General features: G+C 44.0%; 1 protein-coding gene across 1 annotated transcript in view; it reads left to right on the top strand.

The window, feature by feature from the left end:
* TTLL10 (tubulin tyrosine ligase like 10) overlaps nt 1–14607 on the top strand; it is a 40628-nt gene that overhangs the window by 14795 nt on the left and 11226 nt on the right. The window contains 7 exon segments of the mRNA XM_075171904.1: nt 281–333; nt 5333–5465; nt 10256–10421; nt 11213–11331; nt 12585–12705; nt 13338–13423; nt 13628–13799. Coding sequence (XP_075028005.1) covers nt 281–333; nt 5333–5465; nt 10256–10421; nt 11213–11331; nt 12585–12705; nt 13338–13423; nt 13628–13799 — 850 coding nt within the window.

The following is a 14607-nucleotide window of genomic DNA, read 5'->3' as shown; positions in this document are numbered from 1 at the left end:
TCTTGAAGGTCACTGTGACCGCCAAGGAGCAGTGCCAGAGTATTCACGCTGCCTTGGCACGTCCACACTGGAGGATGAAGGGCCAACCCAGAGGGAGCTTGAATCTAAGCCAAATTCCACCTTCCATCCACTTTTCTCATCCCTTTTGGTCGGGGGGGTGTGGGGGAGTTACCACCCAAGAAAACACAGGTTTACTGCTGGATTTTCATTCTTCCTCCCGTGCAGTTTTAGTCGTGAGGAGCTGTATGTGTTCCCCGGAAGGGGATCTCTCTCCTCACAGGGCAGATTTCAGCATCTCAGGTGCTGCGGGCAGACGTGGCCGAAGTTTTCCGGGTAGGCCAATAACTGAACTGTTGTGTCTGCAGTTGGAAGCGTGAAAGCCTGGGAGAAAATGCAGACGTTTCCCAGCTTTATCTTCTGACGTTAACCCTGGAGATGACCTACTCTTTGTGCATATCCAGCCGAGGTCACAAAAAAAACCACCTTATTTTTTGCTCCTGCATCTGAAGGACAGAAAAATCTATATAGAGGAATTTAAGGCTACATAAATAGGCCTTTCTATCTTTATATTTTTGACTGAGGCTCCATAACTGTCAAAATCCTTTATTATTGCTAGTTTGGTAGGACACAGAGGCTGCCTGAAAAAATCAAGGTCCCATTGTTTTAGCCAATTTTCATTGCACTCAGATAATTAATGGTCTAATAAAAACAAAACTGTGAGGGAGGAGAGGCTCCTATAGCAACAGTGATTTGTCAAAGTCATAAAATGGTTCATTTAGTCATAAACCTGGCAAAGGATGCACTCCATTTGGTTAGAACTTTGTTTTGGAGAAACACCCAAAACCATAAAGTTGTTTCTTTTCCATGCTTATGCCAGCATTCTCCTGGAAACGCTTGTAGGACCTTATGAGGTTTGGGATGAAGAGGGGAATGCAGGAATCTCTCTTCTCTTCTTTCCTTTTCTTTCTTTTCCTTTCCTTTACACTCAATTAATCCCTGGATTATTGCAGGCTCAGCTCACCAGTAGCTGCAGCTTAGTGACACAATAAAACTACTCAAGGGATTCAATAACCAATTATTTATCTTGTAAGGTAAATCTCTGCATTTGGCAGTTATCTCACACTATCATTAGCTTATTCCCCCTTTTAAAAATGTTTGAATTTATGTCTTTGATATGCATCAGTATCATTTTGTACAAGTGTGAGCTGTGTTTTGACCGCGTCACCACTGCCTTTTTTAATGGCTATAGGTGAGTTTGCAGGTGTGCTTTTGATCACATCTGGCATGCAATTTTCACAGAAATATCACGATCATTCCTTCTCAGTACGCTTTGGGTGGTCTCATAGACTGGATTCTGTTTGGACAGAGCTGAACCAGGGAAGGTTGACCCTGTCCCACCAGTAATGGCTGGCACTGATGATCTGGTGTCCACAGTGCACACGCTATGGAAAAGGTGTTCTCCCTCTCCCTACAGATCCTTCTATTGCAGGGATTATTCGCTGCTGCAGACCTCACCTTTGCACAGAGCAGTTTTGGTCGGCTCTCGAGGGCTGCCGCAGCAGCTGCCTTTGGCCTCTGAGTTGCTCCTCAGAACTTTGCAAAAGAATTTGCCTCTGTTCACTGAAGAAACAGAAGGACTTATGAGGATTTAGGACACTAATTTTGCCCCGTTACCAGTTTTCACAATTTGATTTAGTCTTGGCAAACTTAACAGCACACGCTGCACTGGACCAACTCCAGCACTGAGCATTAACAAAGTCCAACAAAGTACTGAGCCATGCAAACTCTGCCTCAGCAAGGAAAACTACGTTATGCACAAAGTATATATTTTCATGTTGTCCTACTGGTGACTGTGCACTGGAGAGCATGAGATCGGACTTTCTGGTTTGCTATTCGGAGCAGTGCATGTGGCAAGGGTGTCCCAAGCAGAGGTGAACCTGACCTTTAGAAGACTTGAGGAAAGCCACAGCAGAGTGAGCAAAAATGTGCCAGCCAGCAGACACTCAGAGAACTGGTTTTCCTATTGTTCTGTTACGCAATTCAACCCTGATACACGCGCGCCGGTTCGCTCAGCAGCCCTCCTGTAACGCTGCTGTTGGATAGCTTTATCTAAAAGCTGCAGAAATCCCTCTGCACGTCTAAGAGCAGAACCCTTGCACGACGACCAACAGTAGCCAGGCAGCTGTTGCTAGGGGATCAGCCTGTGCTCACAGCGCCGAAGGCTTCCCGAGCCTCCCGGGCAGGCACGACGGAATCTCCGTATTTATAAAGCAGAAGCAGGCTGGGTTTCTGCGCCTCCGCTTGCTGTTGCCAACCCAGCGTTCTTCAGTCCATGAAATAAGGCAGCCTGTACTCTTCCAGAGCCCAAACCCGCTCCACCACAGGATGGTTTGTCTCTTTAGAAGCTGTTTATGGCCCGACTAGCAGCCAAGTGCAAGTTCTGCGAACTGAAGGCAGGGAGCAGTTAAAGCTCCTCTAAAGTATTTAGAAACTGCTGAGCAAAGGTTAGAATTTCCATTATTTTTTGTTAGCTTAAGATATGGTTTTAGCCTCCGAAAGAAGGGGCTAAAAGGCAAGAAGTTGTGCTTGTATGGAATGCCTCTCTAATCTCTGTGAAGATACGGTATACTGCGATTTCTCAGTAAGATGCTGAAGCCATTTTGTGTCATCTAATGACAGCAGTGCTGACTTATAAGCTAAACAGCTGTTTGCATCTGTATTGTGATATTTAGAGTGAATAAAAGACCCTTACTCCAAACATGACGTGGCAAATCCTCAAAGCCTCTTCTCCGAGAGCTCATCAGATCACCAAAACTGGGCAACCTGCTGTCATCAGATATACTTTGGTAAAAACAAACTCTTTTGTTGAGTTGTTGCAGAACAACTAGGTAGTACCTCTCCAGACAAACAAGATGATGCCTAAAATGTTGTTCTTTGACATAAAAGGCTTTACATAAACTCTGGATACAGCAGCACCATCTCTTTATTACCAGCAATCACTGTACGTATTAGTACCTGTTACTAAGTAGGTGCTACAGAGACACACATCATTAAACAGTCAGACATAAGGAGGAGGCTTGTCACTTACTGCAGACTTTTCTGTTTTAAGATCTTTTTACTTCGGAGGAGAGTGTGTAAAATAACTTCCATACAACTTGGTATCTGGATGGGAAGGCACAAGGTGTGAGGCCACTGGGTGCACTAATTCCTCACAAGCAGTTATTTGCTCAGTTCGAGTCCTTCAGCCTCACCGGGAAGTGACGTGTAAGTGCTCAACAACACGAGAAGAGAAACTTCTGAGAAGCATTTACCCTAAAATGAAACTACAGGAAGAGGCTGGGATAAGAAACTAGCAAACAGTAGAACGCCAGCAGAACGCAGGAGCTGCTTTTGGCTGCGAGGAAGATTTCTGCTTTTGATGTTCAACACCCCAGCAGGGACAACTGAAAGAGGAAGATAAAACTAAGTATCTCTTCAGCATGATGAGGATTTCTTCGTATGTGTTGTTGACATGCTTGAGCCTTACTCCTTCCCTGACCTGGGCATTCTGAGTGCAGGAGAAAGCACTGCAAGACTCCTTACTGCAAGTGGACTAGCAAATGCAAACCCACCTGAACATAAAACACCAGTTACCCGTCCTGTCCCCCGCTCCACGCGTTCCCTCCTCTACAGCTCCACCCAGAGCAGCCCTTGCTCCATGCACCATGCTGGAGTCACCACCCTAACCCAAGTCTAACAAATCCCCACTTTAAGAACTCTTGTCAGTTCTTTCCCAGTCCGAGGGCGAGAGTGGTGTTAGAGGAACAGCTTCTTATTCCCTGTCACTTCAGGGCATCTTCTAGCTTCACCTTACTGCCTGGCAAAAGCCCTCTGCCAGACCCTTTTGGGTGACAGCTGCTGCGTATTATGCCAACCCACACTCCTTACCTTCCCCTGGAGCCTGAGAGAACCCTTTTTCCCCCTAATTCCCCTTGTGGCTTTGCCAGGCTGAGGTTCAGAGAAAGGCAGGTGCCCTGAGGTTCCACAACACCTGCCTTTCTCTAAAACTCAGGTTTTTTGGAGACAATTTCTTTAACATGTCATGTCGTGGGAAACTGCAGGGGTCTTTGGCCTCCAACTGAAAATAAAATTCCATTCGAACAAATAGAGTTGACCAGTCAGTCTTTGACTGCACTGCAAAATGAGAATTCCAGTCCCACCCATGTGCAATTATGCAATTACTACTCCAACTGGCAGACAGGGGAACTGGCACTGGAATGCTTTGCCACATGGCCACAGGCACAACGAATCAGTGACACTGACGGGCTTGTCCACCTTCCTTGCCTACCCACTCCAACAAATCACTCTGGGGGAGGACAGTCTTTAAAGGAAATATGCTTCAAATGTATCTAACTGTAAACTCAGTAGCTCAATATTATAACTTAGCTTATTGCATTATATCTTCCTACATAAGAATACTTACAGTAACTAGCAGTTTTGCATTTGTCCTTCTTACGGACTTTAACCTACACAGTGTGTATGCTCCATTTATTTGGCTTTCTTAGACTATTTCTTACTTTCGCTTGTAAGTAAAAGTAGCAAATATATATTTCCCTCTCTACTTCTAGCTGATGTTTCAGTTGCCCCGTGCTTTCTAAGGTAAGCATCCTTCCTACAAAATAGTTGCAGCTTTGACTCAGAACAAGTCCTTTTTTACAACCGACTATTCCAAGCATGAAACTTGCTAAAAATATTCTGCCTACCCTATGTCCAACAATTATTCGGGATTATGGTTTCTGTCTCCATATAGAATATCTCATTTGTTGTTTTCATATCAATTGCAAAAACAAAAAATGGGTCTCAGCTTCCAAGCTTCCTGAAAAGAAGCCTGTCTTTTATCCCAAGGCTGAACAACTGGGGCCTGATGATGCCATAGACAAAGAACACCAGATGTATCTGAAAACAGCTCTTGGATTCCGCTCCACCATGAGCAGCAGACTTAGGGAAAGCACCCGGTTACTTACAGCAAATTTACTAGGCAACCCAAGAGCTACACTGAGTGCTATCAAGGGGAAGGAAGTAGAAAGAGCACAAAGATTAGATACAAAAACACTCAGATCCCCAGCGCAGCCACCAACAAGCTTATCACTAGAGACCACCCGTAAGAGGCTGTAGATAGAAGGTAGAGCCTATGTATTCCCAGCTAAACAACTGTGTCACAATAAAGATTCTGAAGAAATGAAAAACTGCAGAAGATGGTGAAAAATGGCATCTACAATCAACAGAGCAAATGATGACAAAGAGACAAATACATCTTACAAGCTTTCCCAGATCACTCGTGACTCTGGCAAAGTGGCTGACGAGGACCTTTCCTTTTGCAGGCTGGGCTGCGATGGCCTTTGTGCCAACCAAGAGGAAAAAGAACACCAAATCCATGACGCAAGGAAGTAACCACCAGCAGGCTGGATCCTCATCAGCTGACAGAGGTGAATCTTGTATCCTTGTTTTTAGCTATTAATTGTGCCGCGTCCTACGGCCAGGTTCTCAGTTGATGGCAGTATCAAGGGAGTTACATCTTCTTATACTAGCCAAAGCGCTGGCCACTAACTTACGGCATAAATTACAGACATATTGCACGTCATTTACACCATTTTCATTTAAACCCTGTGAAAATACAAGCCCATCCCTTTGCTTCTAAAATAATTCAAGACAGAAATTATTGATATTTAGCTGACAAATATCTAGTGACATTAAAATATTTTATACTAACATTTTAAGTGTTTGGTTGAAAACATGAAGAAAAACACAAGCTATCCATGAGCAAGCACTTCCTTTGAAAGGAAACCATTACATTTTTATGGAGAGATAATTTGGCTGAGATGCCACAAACCTTTCAATGACAAAACCAACAATATTATTTTTCTGATGTATTTATTCTTGAACTCAGCTCTGTGCATTGGCAGTAAAAAAGGTATTCATTAGTTTCAAATGAAAACCTTTTTAATAAACCTTTACTGCGATGCTTGTTTTTAGAAAGATGATTAAATCATTTAGCTTTCCCTAAGTGAAAATTTCAGCTAGATTTAAACTCTGGATCTTAGAGAAATCAGTCAGCTACTATTCTGTTAAACCTTCCTTTACATGGAAAAGGGAAAAAGGAAGTTCTGTGTTCTAAGCTCTGCTGTTTTTTCCTTTTGGTAGCAAAAGACACAGAGCAGACTGCATCTCCCTGCCAGTGTGTTTATCCCCGGGTGCGCCGAACGCAGAGCTGAGATTAGATGGGAGCTTCCTATACAGGCACCGCCAACACACAATTCCCAAAGAAATTAATGAGCCAAAGTCAAAACTGTCTCAAGCGATGTAATTTATTGGCTGCACCCGGTGTGAAGACAATCCCTGTGTGGGCTCTCTGGAAGGGAATCACACTGTTTAATTTCATGCTGCTAGTTCATGTGATGAGTTAGAAGACTGTTTCCCCAAGGGCTCTCCCCCGTCCCCACAAGTACCTTTTGGACAGAGAGAGGCTCTTTCACAGGACAACGCAGAACCGAGTGCAGATGCACAAACTCGGCCTCCGAAATATCCACTCCTCTCCGCTGATTAGGTCTGCAAGCCAAGCCACTCTGCCCCTTCTTCCCTAAGTCAAGTCCCAACACGCATCTAATCCCACCTCTGATAAACAAGTGAATCATAGAATCACAGAATCATTAAGGTTGGAAAAGACCTCTAAGATCATCGAGTCCAACCATCAACTCAACACCGCCATGCCCACTAAACCATGTCCCATTGAAATTTATGCATGTGAAATTTCCCATGTGAAATTTATGCAATCAGGCAACGGGAATAACCCCCTCCATCCCTGTCTCTCCTTACCTCTTCAGTAATTAGCCATCTAAGGATGCAAAATACACAAACAAATGAAGACTAAGGGGACTCCTGCTTAAATAATACATGTCAAAAGATTCAATGAAATGAAGGTTCATCTCAAATACTGGGAGATTCCATAATTAGACAGAAAAGAAGATAAAAGGCTCCCACCTCTGGGTCTCTGTATAAAGATTAGAGAGGGAGAGACAAGTACGTGTGCAGACTAATGGGAGAACACCTTACCAGCCCTTCAATCATGGCAGGACATTTCATGTGTCCATGTCTCAGGATCAATGGGACTGTTTAAAAGTGGTTAATTTCTTAGCAATCCAGGCAAGGAGGGAAGTGATAGAAGAGCCAAAAGCTCTTGCAGGAGGTATGAATGAGCAATTAAATGTTTAAAAATAGATAAATAAATATTTACATTCCCATATCAAAGAGTAACAAGAACAGCACTATAACACACCGTGCTAAGGCAGAGGAGGGAGATCAGCCTCCCTCGTGGAAGGTACCAGTAGCTGGAGGGGTGGAACCGCTTTGCGGCACAATCTTTTCATAAAATGCATTGGGGCTAGGAAACAGTTGAGCTGTACTACTTTTCTGCGTGTCTTTTAATTTGCCTGATGCTTATGCATAACGCATTAACCCTGTCTTTGAGCTCCTTTCAGACAGTTTGTTCAAAAAATTGCACTGAATGGCTAATGACAGTCTCTTCTAGAGGAAGACAGAATATGTTCTATTTTTGCCTGGTCTGGTGCTGTGATGGCAAAATGACAGTGGTAGTGACCGAAGGGCCAGGCACCGCTCTCTGCTGGAGAGTCCTTCCCATTGCAACTGTCCCACCGTCCTGCAAGGAGCAAGCGTAGTCTTCTTACAGAAACAGTAACAGGCAGCTTGAAATTCACTGTGGAAAAAGCTCATTTCAGCTGGTTACAAGACATTGCCGAGGCAGTGTTCTCCATCACGGACGTTGTGCCCTGGCTTGTTTGAACTGGTTGTTTAGTGTGTTTTTTTGGTTTGTTTTGGTTTTAATTTAAGGAGGAAATTCAAGGCAGGAGTCCAGGGATTAGCACTGATAATGCTGCAGTTTGTAAGAATGCTACGGCTTTTACTGTTAGAAGAACCCTTTGGTGCCAAGTACTACACGAAGTAGAAATTTAAAGCGAGTCCTGCCTCAAAGGGTTTGTGGTCTACCTCCTTTATTCCAAAGCAAACTGGACCGGGTGTGGGAGCCTGCTGGGAAATGCAGTGGGCACACAGTTCACTGTGGACTGCACCTGCGTTCCTAGGTGGAGTGCAACGCAGACGTAAAACGAGTGCTTGTAAAATGAGAGATAACGACGTCCAATACCTTTGCTCCACTTAAGTCAAAAGAGTTTTGTCATTGAGATGGAAGTTTTTACTCATGTGATCACAGGATGTCCTATAACAAATAACGATAAAAGAACAGTCCAAAGAGTAGATAACTCCAGTCTTGAAATCCGCTTGCTTCCTGCTCCCTCCTTCCCTGCTACCACCTCATTCCAGTAGGAACAGAACTAGGGCAGAGTGGACTTTTTCTTCTAGTCACAGGCTTTACTGTTCTCAAAAGTTTTGTGCATAGCCAAGTCAAAGAGAAACCAGAGGCATAGTTTCTCAGCCCCAGGAAGTATTAAGCCTATGTATGTTTTTGGTAGGTTTGGAGCCAGTGATTTGGGTATCAATATCCCAAATGCTAGTTATAAGTAGTCATGAGCTGTTCTGAAGCCAGTGCCAGACTCACAATTCCTATGAGTCACCCGCCAAGAAATCAGACCACGAATAGAACTCTCTTGCTAAGACCAAGATAATGGATGATAAATCGAGCAATAGTTTTGAGGCTGGTGACATCATTACATCAGACACCACTTCTGAAAACATATGGTTTGCTCTTCCGAAGTCCTTTAGCAGCAACCATATTCAAAATAAAATTTCCCATTACTGGCCATTCTTTCCAAATGTGATTCAAGTTCCAATCTGATAATGTCCTTCATCTCGTTTATGTATTATAATGTCATTATAATACATAATAATAACGTATTATAATGTGTTAATCTATTCTGAGAACATTTGAACAATGTGAAGATTGATCAGATGACAGAAATTCTCACATACCATATTTTTTTCCAACAGTACCACGGCGTATGACAGTCTAGTTGTATCAGGCAAGACCCTGAACAAGTTTTGCTACTCTACTTAAAAAAAAATACATTAGAAAGCACAGTGTTAGACCTCTTGGCCTGTATCTCTGTCAGGGTCAGACAGTACTTGAGTTGCTTCAGCTGCTTTGAAGCATCTTTATGCGTTAGAACATGATTGGGGACTGCACCAGAGAATTGTCTGTGCTGTATGAAGAACATCAGAGACCTGAAATATGGACAAAGCATGGGGGTGGTGGGGAAAAGTCATGAAGCCTCATTTTGCCTTGCAAAAGAAAAGCTTTCGCTATGTATTATACAGGGATACCTCTTGACAGAGGAAGATCTGGAAGTGATGTTTTCAGTTTAGTTTATCATTCCTAGAAGGCCAAGAAGTTGAAGTTCTTCAAACTGCTAAAGCTAGGTAGAAGCTCTGCCATTCTCCTCCACAAATAACCCAGCAGCACTTACTGGTTAGGCAGATCCCATTAACTTTGTACTAAAAAAAACATTCTTAACCCCTACAAATTCACCATCTTTTGAGACCTGGGATCCGAGAATAAGTAACCGAACCATCGCAAACCTGACGTGATTAGTTACCAATTTGAAGCGGGGTGTTTCCCATTCCCACCCCTTCAGTCATCGTCACCATTCCACATGTGCCAGGCTGCCTGTCAGGGGGACCTCAGAGCTGTCACGTCCTGGGATTGTCAAAATTCCTACAGGCTTTAACAATTGAAAGAGCATCTGTTTCAATGTATAGTGTATGGCTAACGCTTTTTAGGAGGCTGTTCTTGCCCTTCTCCCTTTGTATCTCCACACCTCGCTAGACCTTGCAGTCTGTCGCACTCTTTCCACTGGATAGCTGGAATGATTTGTGCTCAGCTTAGGGGAGAACTGAGACCCACCTAGACGAGACACCTGAGAAAGTCCTGTGAAGCAGAGGCCTGCCAAGTAGGAGAACGCCATTTAGCATCGACAGACTAGGCCTGATTGGAATGTTCCCTTCTACTACCTATTTTATTGTATTTCCTCTGTTTTTCCACTCAGTATACCATGGTACCTGCTACCAGGTTACATTAGCAATAATTTCTGAATTGTTTTAAGACAACACCCCTAGCGATGGCTATAAAACCAACTGAAGCGGTCCCTTACCTTACAGTATTTTCTTCTGTAACAGCTGTCTTTCTAGACGTGGATTTTATGGAGAAGGTCCCAGATCATCTGAAGTTTCTCAATTTCCAATTTTGCAGTTACTTCTACCAACTCTGAAGTGGAGCTCGACAAAGCCAAGTCTAATGAGAACAGAACACAGGGTAAGGCATGCGCTCAAGAAAAACAGCCAGAAGAAGAGATACCAAAAGTACCAATGGGACCAGGACCGTATTTTTATATCAGTGGATCTAATGGAGCTGGGCTGTAAGTAGGTCCTCTCAGCAGACTCATATGAACAGTAGTATGACATAGTATGACCATGTATGAAGTCATGCAGTGTTATCCATTATCCATTGGCCTCAAATAGTTTTCCTTTGATTTGCTGTCTTTTTGGAGTGGTACACCTGGGGAACCATTTAAAGATAATTCACGTAGAAAGTATCCACTGGAAGCCACCTGTGGTAAAGTAGCTAGCTACTATATCTTGCAAAGAAACAAAATACTTCTATTTGTTTAACGAAAGTTTCTCTCTTGGGGCTGTTCAGAACTCACTTAGCTACACCATGCAGCAAATCTGCTAGCAGCATCGCTAGAGCTAGGAACCGCTGTTGTTGATCAACATTCTGTTGTGCTAAATGTAGAACAAGCGAAAAATAAGAAGAGATTTCTGCCCAAGAAAAATTGTCAGATCAGAAGTTCCATTCATTCCCTTCTGAGTTCTTTGCAGCATATTGCCATTCTTCTCTAGACATTGCCACCAGCAAGCACCACAGAATCTCTGCTGCAACAGCACTTTCCTTGCTATGTTTCCATAGTTTTGTCTACAAACAGATTTTTCTATCGCTACTTCTCATCCCTCCCTAAACTCCTCAGCAGAGAGGCTCCGTATTAAGACTGGACCCTGCACATTTCTATTCCATGGGTACCCGTTCCATCCTAATTGGAAAAACCCTGCTGAAATGATACAAAATTATGAGGAGTTCAAGGGATATGAGCTAACTAAGCATTTGTTGATAGAAGGGAGGCTACTTTGCTATTTTGTTTTCCACATGCAGCGTGAGCACCTATTGCCAGAGCAGAGGCTGGCAGCGTATCTATGACAACAGAAGAGAGGATTATGCACTGAAATGGTGTGAGATCAAGTGCCGAGAGACCTATTACCATTTCAAAGAAGGTAGAGGTGCCTGTGGGCCTTGAGGGGGAGAGGGTACTGGGAAAAACTTGAGACTGCTGGACTTGTGACTCCCAGGGCAGAGGACGTCACCTGGGGGTAGGAGAAACGGGTAACCTCAACTTCTGGGCAGACCTCAGAGGAACATCAGGGCTGGATTGCCATGGTAATTAAAGAGAGGGTTTTAGACAAGAAAGCAGCTTTGGGAGAAAAGATACCATTGAAATGAAGTAAGTATGGTGAAATGAGCAGTACAGAGATTTAAACACAAACCGTCACAATCGCTTTGGCAACGCGGTCCTCCCTCTTTGGATTTGAGCACAGGCTGCAACAGGGAGGGCACAGGAGCCTCCTCTGGCACCTCTCAAGCGCGAGCCTAGGCCTTGCACACGGGGGGTGCACCACATTTAGAGACGCTCCCCGCAGTGGAGGTGGGGAGAGGAGAAAAGGCAGGAAGGGTGCGCTTGAAGACAGAAGTCAAGTCAGCCCAGGATGGGCCACCCCACGCATCCCAGGCCCAGCTATCTCTATCGAGGGAGAACAGAGTCACTAAAAGCCAAACTACTCCGCTGTATTAGCATCAACTTTTTGATCTGCGCCCTGTCCTTTGTCTCATCAGTGCATCCTCTCACAGGGCCCAGCCAGCTTTCCCCCCAGGAAAGCATAAAATCACGGACTCCCACAGCAATGCCTCTGGCTGGCACCCTCGGAGCGGGACTGGGCACAACAAACACACAACTCCCCAAGCACAGCCCCTGGGGCAATTCTTTTACTTCTGGGAGCTGGTCAAGACCTGTGCCCTGGCAAGCCTGAGCATCACGGCACAGAGCTGCCGAGGGAGTGCGCTATCGCCTCCTTAGCAGGCCACGTACAGCAGCCGCCCTTCCCCTCCCGCCAGCTCTGACGGCAACGTGGTGGCTCTTTGTCAGGCTGCACCATTACAGCAGTTGGCCTAATATACGGCGGTGCAGATAGGCTATGTCTCCGTGCAATTCTGCAGCTGGAACGGTGTGACGGCAGCGGCATCTCTGGAGTGGGCAAGGGATGCACTATTTCATGAAGCCCCGTCAGGTCGGTCTGCTCTGCTACAAGGTTGGACAGAAACACGTTACAGCAAGCGATTTCATTGCTCTGTGAGTTGTCACTACTGCCTTAAAGCAAATTGGTGAAAGTCAACAGTGATCAAGTCAGCTTCATCCTGCAGCTTCTGCTGCATGGGACAATGAAGGCAAGCTTTTTTTTTTCCCCTCATACAGGTGAACAGCTTCTCTATCAGATTCCCAACAACGGAATCCTCACCAGTAAGATAGGGCTTCTCTGCTGCCTGAGAGAGCAAGAGCGGAAGATGAAAAGGATCAGTAGGAGCTCTAATTCCAAGTAAGAACTCTCACCTCTTTGAACCTTGACCAGAAACATGCCAAGAGAAAGTGAGAGCACATAAATGAAGGACCAGTTTCTTCTGGATGCATAACAGTACAGGATACAAAGTATATGGGGCTTTATTTCTTTCTTATCTTCTAGAAAAATCACTTTTTTTCCAGAAGCACATATATCAGAGACAGAATATCTTCTTTTTCTATGTCTGGAGCTGTAGGAATGCCAGGTCCCCCAAAGACAACAGTCATAGTAATTCCCCTGTTTTGGGTACATCGTCCTACTGGAAAGGCCACAACTTCTTGTGCCACAGACACTGTAAATATAAGAGAAGCTTATTGCCATTTCTGCTCCTATATTTTTGACCTACCAAAAAACCAAATGGCAATGCTGTACCATAGTTACCTGAAGCCATCTCAACTAGTTTTCAAAAAACTGAGCATCTGAAGAATGTCTTAACGTTAACATAGTTTATGGGATGAGGTAGCCCAGCAAGAACATACAACACACAACTGTCTACAAGCAGGAAAAAAGCACCATTTCTCAAGTTTCTACTTGCAACCATCCTTTCTGAAAGTAACAGAGGAATGAACGTGTTGGATAGGGTTTTCAACTTGTATTTGATTCTCCCACAGGTTACTGAAGATGGAAGAATTCTTCCCAGAATCTTTTCGTCTGGACTTAAAAGATGAGAGAAATGCCTTTTTTGAGCTTTGCAAAGGTGAGTTGTCTTAATCGTGGTGGCAACCAATTTAAATAGCTATGTGATTCTCTAAAATGTTCATTAAAGTATACACAGTAATAATTGATATCTATATGCATGTGTATGCATATACGTTCAAGAGAGCAGTTTTCAGCGCCCACTAATGGGCACATCGGTGTTTCACCCCCCCACATTACTATAATAGACTCATTCTCTCTGCAGAAGAACAGATTTGGATCTGCAAACCAAGCTGCTCTAACCAAGGTCGAGGAATTTTCCTGCTTAAAAATCCCGCTGCTGTCAACACCCTTCAAGCCAAGCTCCACAGCCCTGAGGAATACCTGCTCAATAAGAGGGTGCCATACCAGGCTGCCCAGGCAAGAATAGTGCAAAGGTAGAGACTGAAGCCTGGGAATTCGCGCGGGAGTAGGGTGCTTGATCAAGCACACTGGCCCCTGAGAGCTGAATGGTTCCATAGGTATTTAATACAGCTACACCACGTCTCATCAACCTATGAGATTTCATTCTGTGGGAGAGAGGCTGTTTCTCTGGTTAGTCTGTCCTGCACGTCAGTCATTTCAAGGTAGATCTTTGTCATCAGAAAGATCTGAGTTTACCTTTGTCTGGAAATTTAAGAATGACTTCAAAAGGCCAGATGCTACAGTTCTGTACATGAATGCTAAACATAAAGCCTTGTGCAAAGCAATTTAAATTAGATATTATCCCAGTTCTTATACAAAGCTAGCATTTTACAAATTATACAGCTACAATATCTGTTCCATGCAATCTAATAAAGCTTCCCAAATATCTTTTTAACTCTACCTCGACGCTGCAAAAGTCTGTACCTCAATGAACAGGCATTGGCTAGCAGACACTAAAATTTTGGGTTAGGGTTGTTTTATTTTTTATTCCTTGCATGAATAAAAGAACCATGAAGGTTCTTCTTTGTAGAATATATACCCTCTCAGCCACTGCTAGAATGTTTTGTAGAGTAGCCGAACAGCAGAAAAAGGAAGGGAAAAATAAGGCAGCAGAAGTCATGAGAACAGTTTCAGCTACTGAACGTTACTTGCTTAGGTTTACACAATTAATTTGACTTCCCTTTGCCTCAGTGTCCCTCCCTCAATTGAAGAATGCATTATAATTGAATCACTTCAGTGCTTTGAGATGAGTGAATAAAACTTTCAAAGAGAAATGAAAAA

The sequence above is a fragment of the Calonectris borealis genome, chromosome 23 (genome assembly GCF_964195595.1).
Source record: "Calonectris borealis chromosome 23, bCalBor7.hap1.2, whole genome shotgun sequence".
Lineage (NCBI taxonomy): Eukaryota > Metazoa > Chordata > Aves > Procellariiformes > Procellariidae > Calonectris > Calonectris borealis.
Note: the sequence above shows the minus strand (reverse complement) of the source record. Positions and strands in the feature narration are given on the sequence as shown.